Below are 17,954 nucleotides of genomic sequence, written 5' to 3'. Positions count from 1 at the left end.
TTTTAAAGTTCTTGTCCCGGAGGCAATCGTTTACCTTTTTGCTAAGGTTGAGCAAATATCAAGAATAAAAGTATGTTTTTAATTGTAGAACTTTGTAACTCTATTGTATATTGTATTTTTTTTACATTAAATGAATGACATCATTGACAATATAATCGTAATTGCATTCTTTTCTGTTTCTGTACTTGTATGAGTTAGATAGTATTATATTTTTTTTCATTTATTTTTAGGCTGAGGTTTTAATAATGTCATATATATATATATATATATATATATATATATATATATATATATATATATATATATATATATATATATATATATATATATATATATATATATATATATATATATATATACATATATATATATATATATATATACATATATATATATATATATATATACCAACCCTTGGAATTAGAAAAAATGAGATCGGCAATTTTTTATCGGATTAAGGAAAAACGAGGTCTGCAATTTTTTGCTGCCCTTAAACACATTTTCAGTTCGGAATTGTCAAACGCCGACCCTAATTCCGAGGGTTGATATAAATATAGATAGATTATTGTTGGTTTTATAGAAATCGAGAATTCTTAGATGAGACAGAAAATTTAGATAGTAAAAGTGATGAGTCATCTAGTAAATTCACCTTTTAGTTTTTATCTTATAAATTTAAAATCATAAAATTTATCAAATGTTTTCAAACTAATATAAAATTTTATATTTTGACCCAAATAATTTTTTTTTCTTAATTCTAGTTTTATCAAACTGTTTAGATACTGATAAGTCACTCTTACATATGGTGTTGGAAAAACTAAAAGAATCACAGATATCAAGTACATCTTAATTTTAAAGTTTTTAAATTTGTAATTATTATACTTTTCGACCAATTACTTGCAAGTGTAAATTATTTAGTTCTTTTTATATTGTAATGATTTTTAAGTTATATATTTTCGTAGGAACTGTTGTTAACTATGTATAGAGTCTTTTTTTAAACCTTATACGGTTTGAGGAGAATGAACAGCTTCAAAGGTGGAAAGAAAACAGTTATCTTAAAAAGGATGAAATAAATGCATTTGATATTTTTTTAGTAACTTTTTTTTCTTCTGTAAATTCATTCTACATAAACTTTTTCAAAAACGTTTTTCAGAGTGTTAAAACTGTATTGCACTGATAACTAACAGCATTTTGGTAACAAGTGTTACTTGTTTTTTTTTTATTTTTTTGTTTTGTTTTATTGTAGTTTGAGACTCAACCAAAAACTTTAACTGATTCAGTTATGTGTGAGGTTTACAAATTTTTGCTATTTCAATAAAATTTATTAAAAACTATTTATCATAATAATTGTTCAAATTTCAACTGTGAAAGGTAAACTTATATACAAAAACCAAGTTTAGTTTTGTAAAGTTATCAATAATGTTTTATAGGAAATCATTATTAAAGATTTAATCTTCACGTTGTTATCAAAGGTTAGTTGTTTGTGCTTACTTATTAAATATTTTCCAGAATATGAATTTGAGAATTGTATAATTTAACAGGTTTGTTCAGATTTAAATGAAGACATTGAATTTCATGTTGAACAAGTTGATAAAGTTAGTTATTGCACTGTAATTTTTGTTTTTTGATTGATTTTACTTTTTACATTTTTACTAAGTCAATTTTTCTCCAAAAGTTGATTAATCAGTTCGGATAAATTATGATCTAAAAAACCCACATGACTTAAAGACAATATAGAAATTAAAGCTGAGTATGTTGGAATGAATAGTAAATTTCCCATTAAATTGTATTTTGTGTTTAAATTTTGCACTAAACTACACTTTTTTGTGAGCTCTCTGTAAATTAGTAATAGAAATGTTTGAAACTAATGAAATAATTACAACATTGATAAAATTTTTAGTAAGTTATTAAAAGAATATAAAAGAAAATAAATTAAACCTTTTAAAGTTTCTTATTTTTTGTTTTTAAGTAAATTAGGCATTTTTTCTTTTTCTCAAAATTATATCTTAGTCAATATTGAGAGAGATAACAATATAGATAATATATAAGAATAGTAGTACTACCAATTACCAAGATTATTTATTCACAAAATCTTATCTTAAATTGTCTTTTTTATTATCCTGTTATGTTATGTATATGAAGTTTTTATTCAGTTTTTTTAGGAATGTTTTTGAGGATGTTGCTGATCTAAGTGAAGAGTTACAAATAAATGTAATAATCATTTTGTTTATATACATATACATATATAAATAATGTTAGTGAATTCTACAAATAGAGTGCTCAATGATCTTAAAGAACAGAGCAATTAAATATACATATTTATTATTTATTTAAAGTATTATTTAATAAATTTTTCCTAATAAGGAAAAATTGTTATGTTAAATATTTTCCAGAATATGAATCTGAGAATTGTATAATTTAAAACTTGTTGGTAATTTGCTCAACAGGTTTGTTCAGATTTAAATGAAGACATTGAATTTCACGTTGAACAAGTTGAAAAAGTAAGTTGTTGCACTGAAACTTTTTTTTGTGTTTTTGATTTTACTTTTTACATTTTTATTAAGTCAATGTTTCTACAAAAGTTGATTAATCAGTTTAGATAAGTTATGATCCAAATAAATTAAGCATTTTTTCTTTTCTCTCAAAATTACCTCTTTGGCAATATTGAGAAAGAAAACAGTAATGATAAATTTATAAAAATATTACTACTACCAATTACCAATATTACACATTAATAAAATATATCTTAAATTATCCTTTTTATTATCCTGTTATGTTATCTATATGAAGTTTTTATTCAATTTTTATAAAGGTAATTAATGATGATGTTGGTGATCAAAGTGAAGAGTTACAAATAAATGTAATAATTATTTCTTTACTCTAAACGTTGGTATTATTTACTTTTAATTAAAATATATTTTTTTCAATTTTAGGAATATATTAGTGATATGACCAAAGTTTATATAATGTTTGGAAGGAAATTTGTAATTTTTTTTTTATGTTTCAATAAATTTTATGAACAAAAATTACTATATGAATTTTTTAATTTAATTTTATTAAGATAAAAGAGAATGAAATTTGCAACAATGCTATTGAAAGGTTTATGTCTTGTTTAAACTCAGATTATAACTTTTGCTTTTACTTTTGTTACTGTTAAAAAGATTGTAAAAAGAACAATTAAGTTTCACAAACTTTACACTTCTTAATGAAATTTTTAAATTTATAGGAGAGTATAATAAATTACTTATAATAAGTTACTTACATCTATTATAAATTTACTATATATCTATTAAAGTTAAATTACTCTTACCTGCTGTCTTCCACAATAATTTGAGAACCTTAACTTGCCATATGAGTTTTAAGTTGGTTGTTTAATACTTTACTAACTTTTGTTTTTTCTCTTGTTTTTTTGTTGCTAATGTTTTATCTTTGTTTTACCTGTTAGATAATTGTTTTATAGTCGAAATATGATGGGTGAAAACGAGGAGACCAAAATGGGAAGTATGTTGACAGTTGACCTTTAGAGACATTTGGAGCCCTTTGTTACGGCTTAGGGTTTATTAGTAGTAATGAGGCAATTGCTTGGGCTATTAAACGGTGTTCTGAGTACTATCTATGCTTTGAGTCAAGTTCTTCAATCTAATTTAAAAATGAATAAAGTACCAAAAAGTATAAAACACAAAAAACCATCATCATCACTAAGTTATCTAAACCTATCATTCACTAATATTCGTGGTCTTCGAAGTAACTTTTCTTCCGTTGAGTCTTATCTCTTGTAAAGTTCACCACACCTACTTGCTCTTTGTGAGACTAATTTGAGTTCGGCTGTCTCATCTTGTGATCTTAGTGTTGATGGTTATCTTCCTCTAATTCGTAAAGACTCCAATAGTCACATGCTTGGCCTGGGCATTTACATTTGTAAGAATTCACTCATTTGTCGTGAAACTAGGTTTGAATCCACAGACTATTCTTCATGTGCTTTCGTTTAGCACCACTTCACTCTATTGCCTTTCTCTTTGTTCTATATTGCTCTCCTTCACCTCAAGACTGCACTATTTTTGACGTTATTTCTGATTATATTGACCAAGCCCTCTCTCTTTATCCATCAGCTAATATAGTTGTTGTCGGTGACTTTAATGCTCACCACTCTGAATGGCTTGGCTCTAGTGTCAGTGACTCTGCAGGCATTAAAGCCCACAACTTTTGCCTTTCTCAATCCCTAACTCAAGTAGTCAACTTTCCAACTCGCTTTCCTGACAACCCGAATCATCTACCTTCTCTACTCGACTTATGTCTTGTTTCTTATCCTAGTCAGTGCTCAGTTTCTCCACATTCACCCTTAGGTGCTTCTGATCACAGTTTGATCTCTCTAAAACTTATATCTCATTCTTCCTCATCACCTGAATCTCCCTATTATCGAACCTCTTACAACTACAGTAAAGTTGACTGGGATTCTTTCCGTAATTTTCTTCGTGATGGCCCTTGGGTAGAAATCTTTTGTCTTCCTGTCGACAAATGTGCTTCTTACATAACTTCGTGGGTTCAGGCTGGCATAGAATCTTTTATTCCCTCTCGACGATTCCAGGTCAAGCCTCACTCTCCTCCATGGTTTTACTCACACTGTGCTGCTGCGATTGCCAATCAAAACCGTTACTTCCATATTTATCAGCAAAACAATTCTCCAGAAAACAGACGTCTGTTTATTACTGCTAGAAACAATTGTAAAAAGGTTTTGTCGAACGCCAAAACCTGCTATTCTCAGGTCATGAAATCTCATATCTCATCTCAAAAATTAGGCTCTTGTGACTTCTGGAGAATCTTTAATAATATCAATAATAAGGGCAAATCTATAATTCCACCTCTCTTGTATGGTTTGTCACCTCACCTAAAGACAAAGTCGAATTGTTTGCTAAAAACTTTTCATCAATATCATCCCTTGATTCCACTAGTTGCGTTCTACCTGATATTGCCAACAAACAGGTTGATCCATTGCTTGACATTCATATCACTCCAGCATCTGTATCTAAAGTGATTTCCTGCCTAGACTCTTCTACAGCTTGTGGCCCGGACAACATACCTGTTATTGTCTTGCAGAAGTGTTTTCCGGAGCTGTCGTCTATACTCTCAAAACTATTCAACAAGTGCTTATCAGAGTCTTGTTTTCCAGCCTGCTGGAAAGTGGCATCTGTTATCCCTATCTTCAAAAATTCTGGAGAGCGATCTCATTCATCTAACTATCGTCCCATAAGTCTTCTTCCTATCATAAGCAAGGTTTTTGAATCTTTAATTAACAAACACTTAATTTCTCATCTTGAATCTAATAACTTACTTTCTGACCATCAATATGAATTTCGATCTTCTCGTTCTACAGCTGATTCGCTAACATTTATAACTGACAGGTTTTATCATGCATTAGATGAAGGTGGAGAGGTTAAGGCCATCGCTCTTGACATTTTAAAAGCTTTTGATAAAGTTTGGCATGCTGGTCTTCTCCATAAGCTTTCTTCTTATGGTGTATCCGGCAACATCTTTAAGATCATTGAATCCTTCCTTTCCAATCGTAGCATAAAAGTTATTCTTGATGGACAACACTCTTCTTATTATTCTGTAATTTCAGGGGTTCCTCAAGGTTCTATCCTTGGCCCTATACTCTTTTTAACTTACATTAATGATCTTCCAGATATTCTCACATCTAAGGTGGCATTGTTTGCTGATGATACTACCATTTATTCTTGTCGTGATAAGAAACCAACACCCTCTGATTGCTTGAAGGGGGCATTTGAGCTTGAAAAGGATCTCACTTCTGCTACAGCATGGGGCTCACAGTGGCTGGTGAACTTTAATTTAGATAAAACTCAATTTTTTTCAGCCAATCGTTATCGCAATAATTTAGATCTTCCTATATTTATGAACGGTGATGTACTCGATGAGTCATCTACTCTTCATCTTCTAGGACTAACTCTTACTTCCAATCTTTCTTGGAAACCATATATCAAATCAGTTGCAAAATTAGCATCTGCTAAGGTTGCATCTCTTTATCGAGCTCGTCACTTTCTTACTTCGGATTCTATTCTCTATCTCTATAAATCTCAAATCCGGCCTTTTATGGAATACTGTTACCATATCTGGGGCGGATCTTCTAATGATGCCCTTTCTCTTTTAGACAAGGTGCAAAAACGCATTGTAAACATAGTTGGACCTGCTCTTGCAGCCAACCTTCAACCATTATCACATCGTCGTAATGTTGCTTCTCTTTCTCTTTTCTACAAATACTCTAATAGGCACTGCTCTAAAGAGCTAGCGTCTCTTGTGCCATCTACTAAAACTCATTCTCGTGTTACTCGTCATTCAATTAAGTGTCATCCTTTTCTGTGACTGTTCCTAAGTGCTCCAAAAACGCCTTGTATTCGTCTTGTTTTTTTCCTTGAATATCAGTTCTTTGGAATTTGCTTCCTTCATCTTGCTTTCCTGATTCATATAATTTGCAATCTTTTAAGTCATCCGTCAATTGTTATCTTGCTCTACAATCTTCATCTTTTCTCTTTCAGTAACTTTCAACTTTAATTAGTGGCTGCTTGCAGCCTTGTTGGAAGCGAAGATGTTTAAAAAAAAAAAAGGTTTTATGAGAGTTGGCAAATTTTCTGAGGCAGAAAAGGTTAAATTATTTTTTATAAATTAAAAGTTATAGAAATATATAATGATAAAAATAATATTAATAATAATAATACTAACAATGATAACAACAATAATAATAATAACAATAACAATGACAAAATTAATTCTGAGCTAATATTTAATATCTCATAGTTAGTAGTTTTATAGAATTAAAGATTACCATTTTTTAATTGGGATTTTATCAATCTTTCTTAGATTTGAATACTCTTAAAGCTATTTTTTAAAGATATTTAAAGAGTGGAAAGCTAAAAAGAAAAAATCAAGAAAAGCACCTCAAATAAATATAAAAGCTCAAGTTCACATAGGTTGCCAGTAAAATGCCCACTTACTGGATGTAATGATAGCATAATTGATTTACCAAGACATTCATCTAAGCATGGACTTTCAAAGGAAGAGGCCAAAAAGTTAAGAGGAAAATTTGATTTGAGAAAAGAAAGGGCTAAAGTTTCAAGTCAATCTTCTAGAACAATCAAAAAATACAGATGTCCTATTTGTAATGTCATTACTAAAAGAATACACAATCATTTATATAGATCTCCTCATTATCTCAAAAACAATCGTCTAAGTACAGAGACATGCTTGATAAAAAAGTTCTATATAGTGAAAGTATCAATTTAAAATTAAAATTTCCTTTATACCCTTCTAAAACTCAATCAATGGATTTAAGTAAAGTTAATCCTCCAATTGTAAATATAGAAGAGAGCCTATGTTCTAACTACTCTTTTTCTCGTATTCCGGACAAAGATGGTGTACTGGTTGAACCCTCATTTCAAGATTATCTCTATGCATTTTATTTATATTTAAAGAGTTTATCTGGTGGCAAAAAAGATAGTGTTGCTGCGTATAATGAAATGAAGCAAATAATGAGGATGATGCAAGTCGTGTCGCCACAAGAACGTTGCAACATGATCTGGTTGTGACTTCGAGTCAGGTAGTGTTTCAACGCAGCTAAATTCATTTTTTACTAAATGCTTGCGTGATGATTCTCGTGATGAAAGAAGTAGTGCTAATTTAGTGCAAAAATCACTTCTGACTTTTTTTTATGATAATCACCCAGAAATAGAGTCAGAGTTAGCGACTCTTATGAAGCATAAAAAAGAGACTGGTGAAAGATGGTACTATCTTAATCAGAAAAACAAGGAAGCTTCTGAAGCGTCTGAAAAAGTTAGTAAAATAATTTTTGGTAGAAACGAGAATATAGTATCACTCTGGCAATCTATCACAAAACATTCCAACTTCGAGTTTAAAACCAATCCAAAATCTAAGATCTCTATGTTCCTCTATTGATTCAAATGACGAAAATGATAGTGATAAAGAATATCAACCAAACAATAAAGATATATTATCTTGCACTAAAAAAAACTGGACACCAGAAGAAGTTCAAGAAATACAAAGTTTATTTATGTTTACAGACCAAAAGTCAGTTATTTCTCAAGCATTGATACGTGAAGTTACTTACTCAAATGAAGTTTTAAAACATCGAACACCAAAACAAATTTATGACAAAATCAAGCATATGCATAAATCAAGCGTAGTAAATTATAATGATAACAACCAAAGTATTCGGATGAAGACAATTTATTATTAGTCTCTTTTATTAGATCAAAGTATAAAAAAGATAAACAACTGAACATGTTACATTTTAAATATTTGTTTAATCTTATAATAATAATTATATAGCTTTAATTTATGTTTTGATTTAAACAGCATAAAAACAAAGTTATTTATAAATCTTTTTTTATAATATATTTTTATAGATATAAGTTGTAACAGATTTAAGTTTTCTCTTTTAAAAAAAACTTTTCTGAAAGTTTAGATATTTATTTTCTAGGCATTGTTAGACAGTTTTTTAAAAATAAGTTTATTAAAGATGAAAAACTGCACATTGGCAATAATAGTATAACCTTTTTAACAGGTATGTGTTTAAGTGTTTAGACACCTAATTGAAAAACTTGAAGATGCTTGTGAAAACGCTGGGAAGATTCATAACAAGGTTCTAGTATCAAACATTAGAAAAAAGGTAAAATTTTCAGTTAAAAAAGTTTTTTTTCAACTAAATTTTTAAGTTAGAAGTACCTAATATAAAAGTTTTTTTCTAACTAAATTTTTAAGTTAGATAGTACCTTACTTGTAAAATTTGATACATTTTTTGATTCTATTGATGACTAATTTTTATAGTTTAGAAGCTTAAAAATTGCCTCCCGGATTGCCGGAGTATACTTATCACTTTTGTTGTAAAAGTACGCATATGGTTTTCCAATTCTTTAAATTCTCTAATGCCCCACCTCGGTAATGGAGATTAATGGAGTTAAAGAAATTTGAAAACGTAATTGTAAATACTATTGATAAATAATTATATCCTATATATTTGTTTTTTATACTCATTTCTTGATATGTGTGAGTGGACTGATAATTTTAAAATCTTAACCATGCAATGCATTAACATTGGTTCTACTATCTCCAGAAATATTGTTGAAGTGCAACCGCAGAGAAGTGGTTGTCTTGGTTGAGCTTCAAAATTATGTCTTGGTTGCTTTGTCTTTAAAATTAATGTCTTGGTTGTCCTTCAAAATGACGAGCTTATTATTCTAATAAGTTTGTCATTTTGAAGCACAACCAAGGCAACTAAAATTAAACAGTTTTAAGCTCATCAACTTTATTTTTCGACTTATAATGCGTAGGAAATTGATCATTAAAAACCAAAACAAGTTGATATTTCGTGTTTTATAAGACTATATTGAATAATAAATATTCTGTAAAAATTCTAGTTTCTGAAATTTATAAGGAATCAACTTTTGAATTTACTCTAAATTAAAAAACGTATGCTTCATTTTTTCGGTACGCAAAGATTGTAAGTTCTTTAAAGGAAAAGTTTTAAATACCTTTCTATTATGTTATTACTAAATAACTTATATTATGCCAGAAAATGCAGAAAAGTTGAATAAAACAAATAGTCATAAGTTGTTACCCGAAGGCAATGTTTCAAAGTGTAATTCCTTTTTATCTTTTAGAAATCAAGTAAATTTATTATACAACTAACGCAGAAATCATAAATTAAAGCTTTTTAGAGTTATTGGATACTTTTTAGTTGTTTGAGCGTGTAATCACACATTTGCAAGTGTGCGCGCGTAAAGCCAGGATCTTTGATGTGAATAAGATTAAAACTTATTTATGATTTTTTAGATTTAGACATTAAAATGTTAATTTTTTTGAAAAGTTAACATTTTTGTATTTAGTTATTAAACTTTATTTAGTTATTTCAGCCTTTAGGATAAATTGCGCGACCCCATATGACTTTTTAAAAAGACACTTGTAAGGGTCAAACCAGTGACTATTATTCAGAAATGAAAAATACATTTCAAAAATAAATAAATGTTCAATTTAATCCTAAAGTTTACTTAAAAGCATATAAAACCTTTTTGAAGCTACTCGTTAGTAATTTAACACTAAATTGTTCTGTAATACAACGATCACCGTGTTCTATAACGCCACAATAGCAACTTTAATGGTTATTTTAATCACAAAAAAGTAAATAAATTTGAAAAATCATGTTATTTTAATGCATATCGGTTGCTAAAGATTCAAACACCTAATACAAAAAATAAAAAATCGTCAAAGAAATTTTCTCGAATATGCACTCGAATATGACACTTTTAAACTCTTTTTTCAACTTTAAACTAACACTCACATATTACTCAGGTAATACAGTTGTACCTTAAAAATTTTTTAAAAATAAAACTGTGACAATTATTAAATATCCAAATATAAGAAAGGTGATTTTCTTCAATTATAGGGTTATGTAGTCATAAACTTATTGAAAATCATGTGGAACAAGGACTATTTACATCACCTTTTGTTTAGCCGGAGTACTGATAATTTCGGTAAAGCAACTTTTTTAAAACTTTAGCTTAAGTATCAAGATGAATAACTTTTCAAATAATGTTTTTTATAACATGGCCTGGGAATGAGAAACTAATACTTTCTTTTAGAAAGCATTTTGCCAAAAAAAATCTGCTCTCAAACCTTAGAACCACGTCATTATAATCCACCACGGAAAAGTTACATTAGCGAACCCGAAATCACCATACTGATGATGATGATGATGATGATGATGATGATGATGATGATGATGATGATGATGATGATGATGATGATGATGATGATGATGATGATGATGATGATGATGATGATGATGATGATGATGATGATGATGATGATGATGATGATGATGATGATGATGATGATGATGATGTTTAATATAATATTTAAATTTTTCTTAATTAACATTTATTTCTTAAATTTAATTTTACAAGAAACAATTTTTGACTGTAATTATATTTTTTCAACTATAGTCAGTCACCTTTATAATCAATGAGAAAACAACAAAAATGGAGGAAAAAATTAATTCCTATATGAAAACTAATATAAAGAAAAATCTATCTATCTATTACTCAACATTGCAACCACCAAGTCTACACTTTTTAGTGCAGAAAAACTCATTGCTTTTTGATATCATTTTGGAGTACACATCGGGTTGCAAAACCACAATCGACACAAACTGTTTTCACCTTGAATCTATATCAAAGTACCTTTTATTGTTTACTTAGTATGTTTGCATTGTCTGCGTAGTCTATATTATATTTTGTAGACTTTTTTTATAGTGTTTTTCATCCATAGCTCGAACTTGATCCATTGTTTTGGTTTCAGTTTAAGTTTTTCCTTCAATTATTAAACCGTTTTTTTTTTAGATTTGTAGATATGTTTATCAGAGTCATTAATTTTTTACAAAAATATTTTCAACGCAGATTCTAAACAATTTTAACTGAAATGTGTGTTTTTTTATAATATTCAACTGAAATATTTGACATTAGTGTTGAAGAAATCAATATTCCATGTGCAGTCAATGATATATTCAATAATGATTAAGATACTAGCTGTTGTGCTGGATCTTCAAATGCTTCTGTTATTTTTAATCTTGATAGGTCAATACTAAATTTATTAAAAAGAAATAACCAAAATGCACCAAAAAACACTTTTACCCTTCACAAAATGCAATAAAACAAAAATATTTTTATACATGTTCTGGTAGATGTAGTCCTACACTATATTAATCTGCTTTTACATTATGGTATTTCTTAAAACTTTTTGTTTAAATTAAAATTTATGTAAAGATGATGGACTTCAAATAGTAAAAATACACTAACATACCCTATAATAACAAAAAATACAACTTATCTTTTTAATATAAAAGCAATTAATCAAGTATAAAATTTATTACAGTATAATAAAAAGATACACATAAAGCTGCATATAGCGAGGCTTAGGCATATTTTGTTTTAAATAAATTTGTTGAATTCCTTCTTTTAAATCATCCCATATTTGTTCAAGATTTGTAGCTTTTGGTCTTGATGAACCAGATAATGACATATTTTCTAAAACATATGTATTAAAACCTTTCTATAGATATATCCAAATTTATCCAAATAAGCTTAATGTGTGTATACTAAATAACAAATAAACATAATTATACATTAAAAAAAGTTATACATAAAAGTATACATATGCATTACATAGACATTTTTATATAGGGACAATATATACTTGTTACATTAAAATTATATAAATATATTTTACAAACGATAGCAATTTATACTTTCGTTTTCCTCTTTAAAAAAAAATAAAATATAGTAAATAAATTAGACTTCCTAATTATGCTATTGCAAAAGCAAAAAACTTGTTACGCTTAAAAGCTAACAAAAAGCTACTTCAAAAGTTTTTTTTGTAAAGAATTATAGTTATTATTATTTTCATTTTTTTGATTTTCATATTGTTACATATATAAATGTAAATATATATATATATATATATATATATATATATATATATATATATATATATATATATATATATATATATATATATATATATATATATATATATATGTATATGTATATATATATGTATATATATATGTATATATATATGTATATATATATATATATACATATTTATATATATATATATATATATATATATATATAATATATATATATATATATATATATACTTATGTATATATACATAAATATAAATATATAAATATGCATATACATATATATATAAATATGTATATACATATATATATATATATACATATATATATATATATAATAATGTAGATGTTTTAACAGATGCAGAAGATAATTTACAAGGGCTTTTCTTCCAAGATACTTCAATGCATAGTGCTTACAATGCATTTCCTGAATTTTTATGCATGGATGCAACTTATAAATTATTAGAAAATTGTCTGCCAGTATATATTCTGCTATGCGAAGATGGAGCTGGTAAGTTTGGATTGCTTCTTTATATAACTTTAGTTACTAATTTTGAATTTGGTTACTGCTGTTCCTTTGTTATTAGATTTTTGAAATTTGCTTGTTACTAGAAGTATTTTTCATAGGTGAAAGTGAAATAGCCACTGTAGGTTTGCTTACATGTGAAGATCCTGCATCTCTGAGGTATAATTTATTAACTATATCTGGCTTTGATGTATTTACTTTATAGCAGACTATATTAAATAAAACAATCTGACAGTAATAGGTGTCCTTGAGTCACACACACAAACACACACACACACAAAATTCTTACAAAAAAAAAATTTTTACATAGAAAAAAGATTGTTTTGCACATAATTCTTAGTTGGTTCATTCAAAGATTTAAGAGTTATAATATTTTTTGAGACAAATGCATTTATGACAAATAAAAACTTGACACAGAGAGACGTATTACGTGGTGCTTTCCCAGGGTTTATCTATTACTCTGTTTATTCCATACTCTGCGGTAACAATCATTGTTTATATGTGATTAATTATTTGATTAAGGAATATTTCCTTGTTCAGATTTGAGTTAGGATTTTTTTTGAATTTGTTTGATTATCTAAAGAATCTTACATATTTTGAGTTTTCTGAGATGCTAACATTATTTTGTATCTCCGAACTTTTAGTTATGAAATTACAACTGTCAAACTTGGGATTACTAGTGGGGAACAAGTTTCATCTTTAGAGTTTATTCAGAAATTAGCTTATGTAACCTCAGAGGAAAATTATGACGAATTGTTTAGACTATTTGTTTCATCAGCTCCTTCCACTGTTATAGATTATTATAACAACAATTGGCATAATATTTGTGATGAGTGGGTTTTTGGTTTGGAATTTGTCAGTGGAAACTTCACGAATAGCACCAATAACCGCCTGGAAAATTTCAATGGAAAGTTAAAAGAAGTTATCAACTGTAACAGCTCCTTAGAAGACTTTCTTGATAAATTCTTTGTTGTTTTAACATCTGAGGCAGCTTATAAAAAAGTTTTGACATTGTACGCTACTCGACATGTTCTAAAGCAGATGAGCTTGCTTAAAGAAGTTACATTATCACCAGGAGAACATGGCCAATTCATAGCGAACAGCCATGAAAGTATTCATACAGTGACTTAAAATTTTTGTTCTTGTATATTTCAAAAGTCAATGAATTTACCATGTCATCGCATATTTGCAGCTCGCCAGATACTTGGGATAAATTTGTTTGATACTGAGTTGTGTTCCGAGAGGTGGACATTACAGTACTATTGTCGACATCAAAGAGCCTTTGGTACCCCAGTCATGGTTGAAAAGTCTGCAACTTGTTTCACCGCACAGCGGCCTTGTTCATCAAGGTTCGTGTTCGGAGTTATAGAGTTGGGAGAGGGTTTTAAACACAAGTAGCCTCCTCATCTGTAGTGGCCTTCTTGGCCTTGGGGAGGTGAAATACAAAAAAAAAAAAAAAAACACGTCCTAGAGGTTCCACTTTAACCACTATTGGTCTACCAAAAAAATGACAACGCCAGTTGCATGAAGGGCCAATACCTTTTTTGAAATTTCATCCGTCTTAAAGACATGCTAGTATGTATAACCAATTTTGTAGACTACAACTTGTAGTTTATTTTATTCATTGATATTTCCTAAGTTTAATGTACAAGCAAACGTTTTGCTTCCTGCCAATCTAATAATACTAGTTATATATTTTTGTTGTAGTGATGCTGGGTTGGTTTTTGAAACCGGATGATGTCCAGAAAGCTCTTTCTGGCATCTTATACAGAGTAGTTGTATAGAAAAAAGAGTGAATTGTATTTCTTCAGCAATTCTTGATGAAAGTGCACTTAGATCTCTTTTGTCTCAGCAATCATATTTTACTTCAGATGGGTGGAGAATGCTCAATGAAATAATTGATATCAAGTCTCACCAACGAATTTGGTCTTGTGCAGTGCGCCATAAAAGTAAATCCGTGGGCAATGACATTGGAGGCTCAATAGTGTGTGATTCCTGCCTTTTGTGGTTTCACAAAAAATATGTTGGTAAGAAAGAGGCTTGGTTTATCAAATCAAAATACTGGTTTTGTCGTTTTTGCTAAATTGTTTTAAGAATGATGTGCAATTATAATTTATTTTATTTTATTTGGTGTTAAATGTTTTACTTTATTATTTTATTTTGTATCTGATCTGTTTTTAATTGTTTTACAACCATTTTTGCAAATAGTTAAGTAGCAATATTTGTATTCAGTTTGAATACTTTTTGGGTTGCCAAATTGTGTTTAATTGTGTTTCCAACTGTTATTAAATGTATTATTATTATTATTATTATTATTATTATTATTAATTGTTATTATTTTTTATTTCAATTCTTTTAACATTTTCAAAATTTGTAATATTCATAACACTAATAGGCCCGTTAACATTTAATACGACAAATAAATCACCAAAAGATAGGGTTTATTTAAAGTTCTTTTGTACTTTACATCTGCTGCTAATAGGTAATATAAACTATTAGCCAATCATATAATTCTCAGTTTACTTTTAGAGTTTGTTTAGAGTTCTTTTTTATCTTACATCAGCTGCAAATAGTAAAAACCATTAGATAATCATATAATAATCAGTTTACTTTTAGACTTCGTTAAGAGTTCTTTTATACTGTACATCAGCTGCAAATAGTTTTTAAAAAGTATATATTAATTAGTTTACTTTTAGAGTTTGTTTAGAGTTCTTTTTTATTTTACATCAACTGCAAATAGTTAGTAAAAACTGTTAGATAATCATATAATAATTAGTGATATGCCATCAGCAAAGGCCGATTGAGGCTAATTATAGGGTTCAATGTATGCATATAAAGGTAATATCTTAATATTAGGTATGCAACTTACATAAGTAAAGTGTGCCTATACACCAGTTTGGTTTGGCTTAGTAGCCAATACCGATGCATCGGCCAATGCCGCAATATTTGACATCATAAAATTCTCTTTATTTTTTTATTTTTTAAAGGCTATTAACTATTTCAATTACTGCAATAATATTAATTACCGCAAAACGAGATAAATGTTATTTAACGGTTTTTTTATTATTACTATGAGAGAATGTTTATTTTACTATAATTTTTTTTAATATTAAATAATTAAATTTAATATTGCATTTTTAAATATATTAGATATTAACAAATTTCTTTCTTTTCTTGACATTTGCGTAAATGACTTAAAATTTATTAAATTTTTGAATTTTTAAAATGATTATTTATTTATTTGTATTTGAAAAATGTACAAGATACAAAATAGTGAGACAGGTAAATTACTCTTATTAAATACCAAAAAAAGAAAATTCCATATGAGCAAATGTGAAAAAACCAAGTTAGTAGATTGCGTGACAATTTAAATCACACTTTTTTAAATTCGATTTGAATGCTGACAGTTAGGACAAGTTCACTATGTGGTCAGGAAGTGAGTTCCATACTTTAATGATTCTTTTGCTGTCAAAAAATCTTCTACTATCATTAATGTATTTATGCGTGGAGTAAACTTTTGTGAATGACTTCTAGTAAAATATTTTGAATTGGAAAAAGTAAAAAAATCTGAATATGGTAAATCAACAAGATTATGTTCAATTTTATAAGTCATATAAAGATCAAATTTAACTCTGCGTTACTCAAGAGATTCTAGTTCGAAAACAATAAGCCTTGATAATCAACCAGTGTATGTAATATGACACCTTTTGCAGACAATTCTGGTATCTTTTAAAAGATGAGGGCTACAAACTGCATAAACATAGCATAAATAAAAACATTTGTTGGTTGCTATTTTTAGTTGCCAATCATTGGACCATGCCAAGATTTTTTTCAAAGTGTTTACAAGATCAATGTTGTTGTAATCATTTCTCGATTGATACAAATTAATATCATCTGCAAACAGCTTAATGCCAAAATCTAAAAACCATATAGGTCCTAGTACAGTTCCTTGTGGTATTCCACTCTTAACTGGAGTGTTTTCAGAATATGAGGTACCAACACACATAAACAAAAAAGATTATTTCTTAAATTTCTAATTGCAACTTCAAATGATTTTCTATTTAAAAAAAATTAGAGAGTAACAAATAAAAAATTACATTAACTTATTTACTTTATTTATTAAAAGTTTATTAGTTTATTATTTTATTACTAAAATTATATCCCTGTATATATCGTTTATTAAAAATAATTGCTGCGATTTTATTTTTAAAATCTAAATTATGTAACTTTTTTTATCAGAATAAAATTATATATTTTTATTAAATTAGTTTTAAATTAAATCACATATTTTTTATCAAAGTTAAATTATGTTTTATGATTTTTGCTTCAAGCTTAAAAATCAATTCTTACAACAGTTTTTACAATAAAATAAAAAACAAAGTAAAAATAAACTTTTAATTTTATTTAAGTTTTTTTTATTAGTAAATAGCGCTTATGTCAAACATAATTGTCATTCAAACTTTTGTAACAAATATTTTTACATATTAAAAAAAAAATAGAAAAAAAAGAACAACAACCAAAAAAACTAAAATAAAAAATATAAAAAAAAAAACATGAAAGAAAAAAAACCAATATAATACTCTTAATCTTTATCATTTTTAACGTCTTCCCATTTAAACTGATTTGACCCCCTCTAACTCCACCTCGACTAGAATGATATATTCCAGCCATATTAAAATAACTTAAACATTCAAAACCAAGATAATAGATTGGATATCTTGTTTTTAGACCAATTTATATTAATAAACTCGAAAGAAAGTAATAACATACATATATATGTGCAGTGGCGGCCGGTGACAATAAACTTTGGTGGGGCCAGCAAATATTAACCAAAAAATATCGCAACGACTCGCTGTCAGCGTAACTGATACTTTGGTGTTTGTTAGGAATTCTTTGGTCGCTAGCGTTTTTTGATTGGTTGAG

At 27.9% G+C, this 17,954-nt stretch overlaps 1 protein-coding gene and 3 long non-coding RNA genes across 16 annotated transcripts in view; 3 read left to right on the top strand and 1 right to left on the bottom strand.

Moving 5' to 3' along the window:
• The window catches only part of LOC136087400 (uncharacterized), a 1,163-nt gene extending 331 nt beyond the window's left edge, over positions 1-832 (top strand). Inside the window, exons 2-3 of the long non-coding RNA XR_010641769.1 lie at positions 1-70; positions 777-832. The exon at positions 1-70 is cut by the window's left edge and continues 14 nt beyond it. This is a non-coding gene — a long non-coding RNA (uncharacterized LOC136087400). The remainder of the gene's footprint in view (positions 71-776) is intronic.
• LOC136087399 (cullin-1-like) overlaps positions 1-17,925 on the bottom strand; it is an 87,826-nt gene extending 69,901 nt beyond the window's left edge. For 5 of the 13 annotated variants that reach the window (XM_065810087.1, XM_065810088.1, XM_065810089.1 and 2 more), the window contains exons 1-2: positions 17,802-17,925; positions 11,969-12,104 (exon numbers count right to left, since the gene is read on the bottom strand). In XM_065810087.1, the coding sequence (XP_065666159.1) occupies positions 11,969-12,099 (131 nt within the window). In that variant the 5' untranslated portion in view covers positions 12,100-12,104; positions 17,802-17,925. Of the gene's footprint in view, positions 1-11,968; positions 12,105-16,335; positions 17,091-17,611 lie in introns of those variants that run through there. The other 8 variants (XM_065810083.1, XM_065810084.1, XM_065810085.1 and 5 more) reach the window with 4 other exon arrangements.
• On the top strand, positions 1,240-1,597 carry LOC136087401 (uncharacterized). Its single transcript, XR_010641770.1, has 3 exons — positions 1,240-1,288; positions 1,428-1,469; positions 1,539-1,597. It is a non-coding gene; the product is annotated as an uncharacterized LOC136087401 (long non-coding RNA).
• On the top strand, positions 2,151-2,889 carry LOC136087402 (uncharacterized). The gene is made up of 3 exons (XR_010641771.1): positions 2,151-2,208; positions 2,445-2,498; positions 2,810-2,889. It is a non-coding gene; the product is annotated as an uncharacterized LOC136087402 (long non-coding RNA).
• Positions 17,926-17,954: the final 29 nt, after the last annotated feature.

This window comes from Hydra vulgaris, chromosome 11 (assembly GCF_038396675.1).
Source record: "Hydra vulgaris chromosome 11, alternate assembly HydraT2T_AEP".
Lineage (NCBI taxonomy): Eukaryota > Metazoa > Cnidaria > Hydrozoa > Anthoathecata > Hydridae > Hydra > Hydra vulgaris.
Note: the sequence above shows the minus strand (reverse complement) of the source record. Positions and strands in the feature narration are given on the sequence as shown.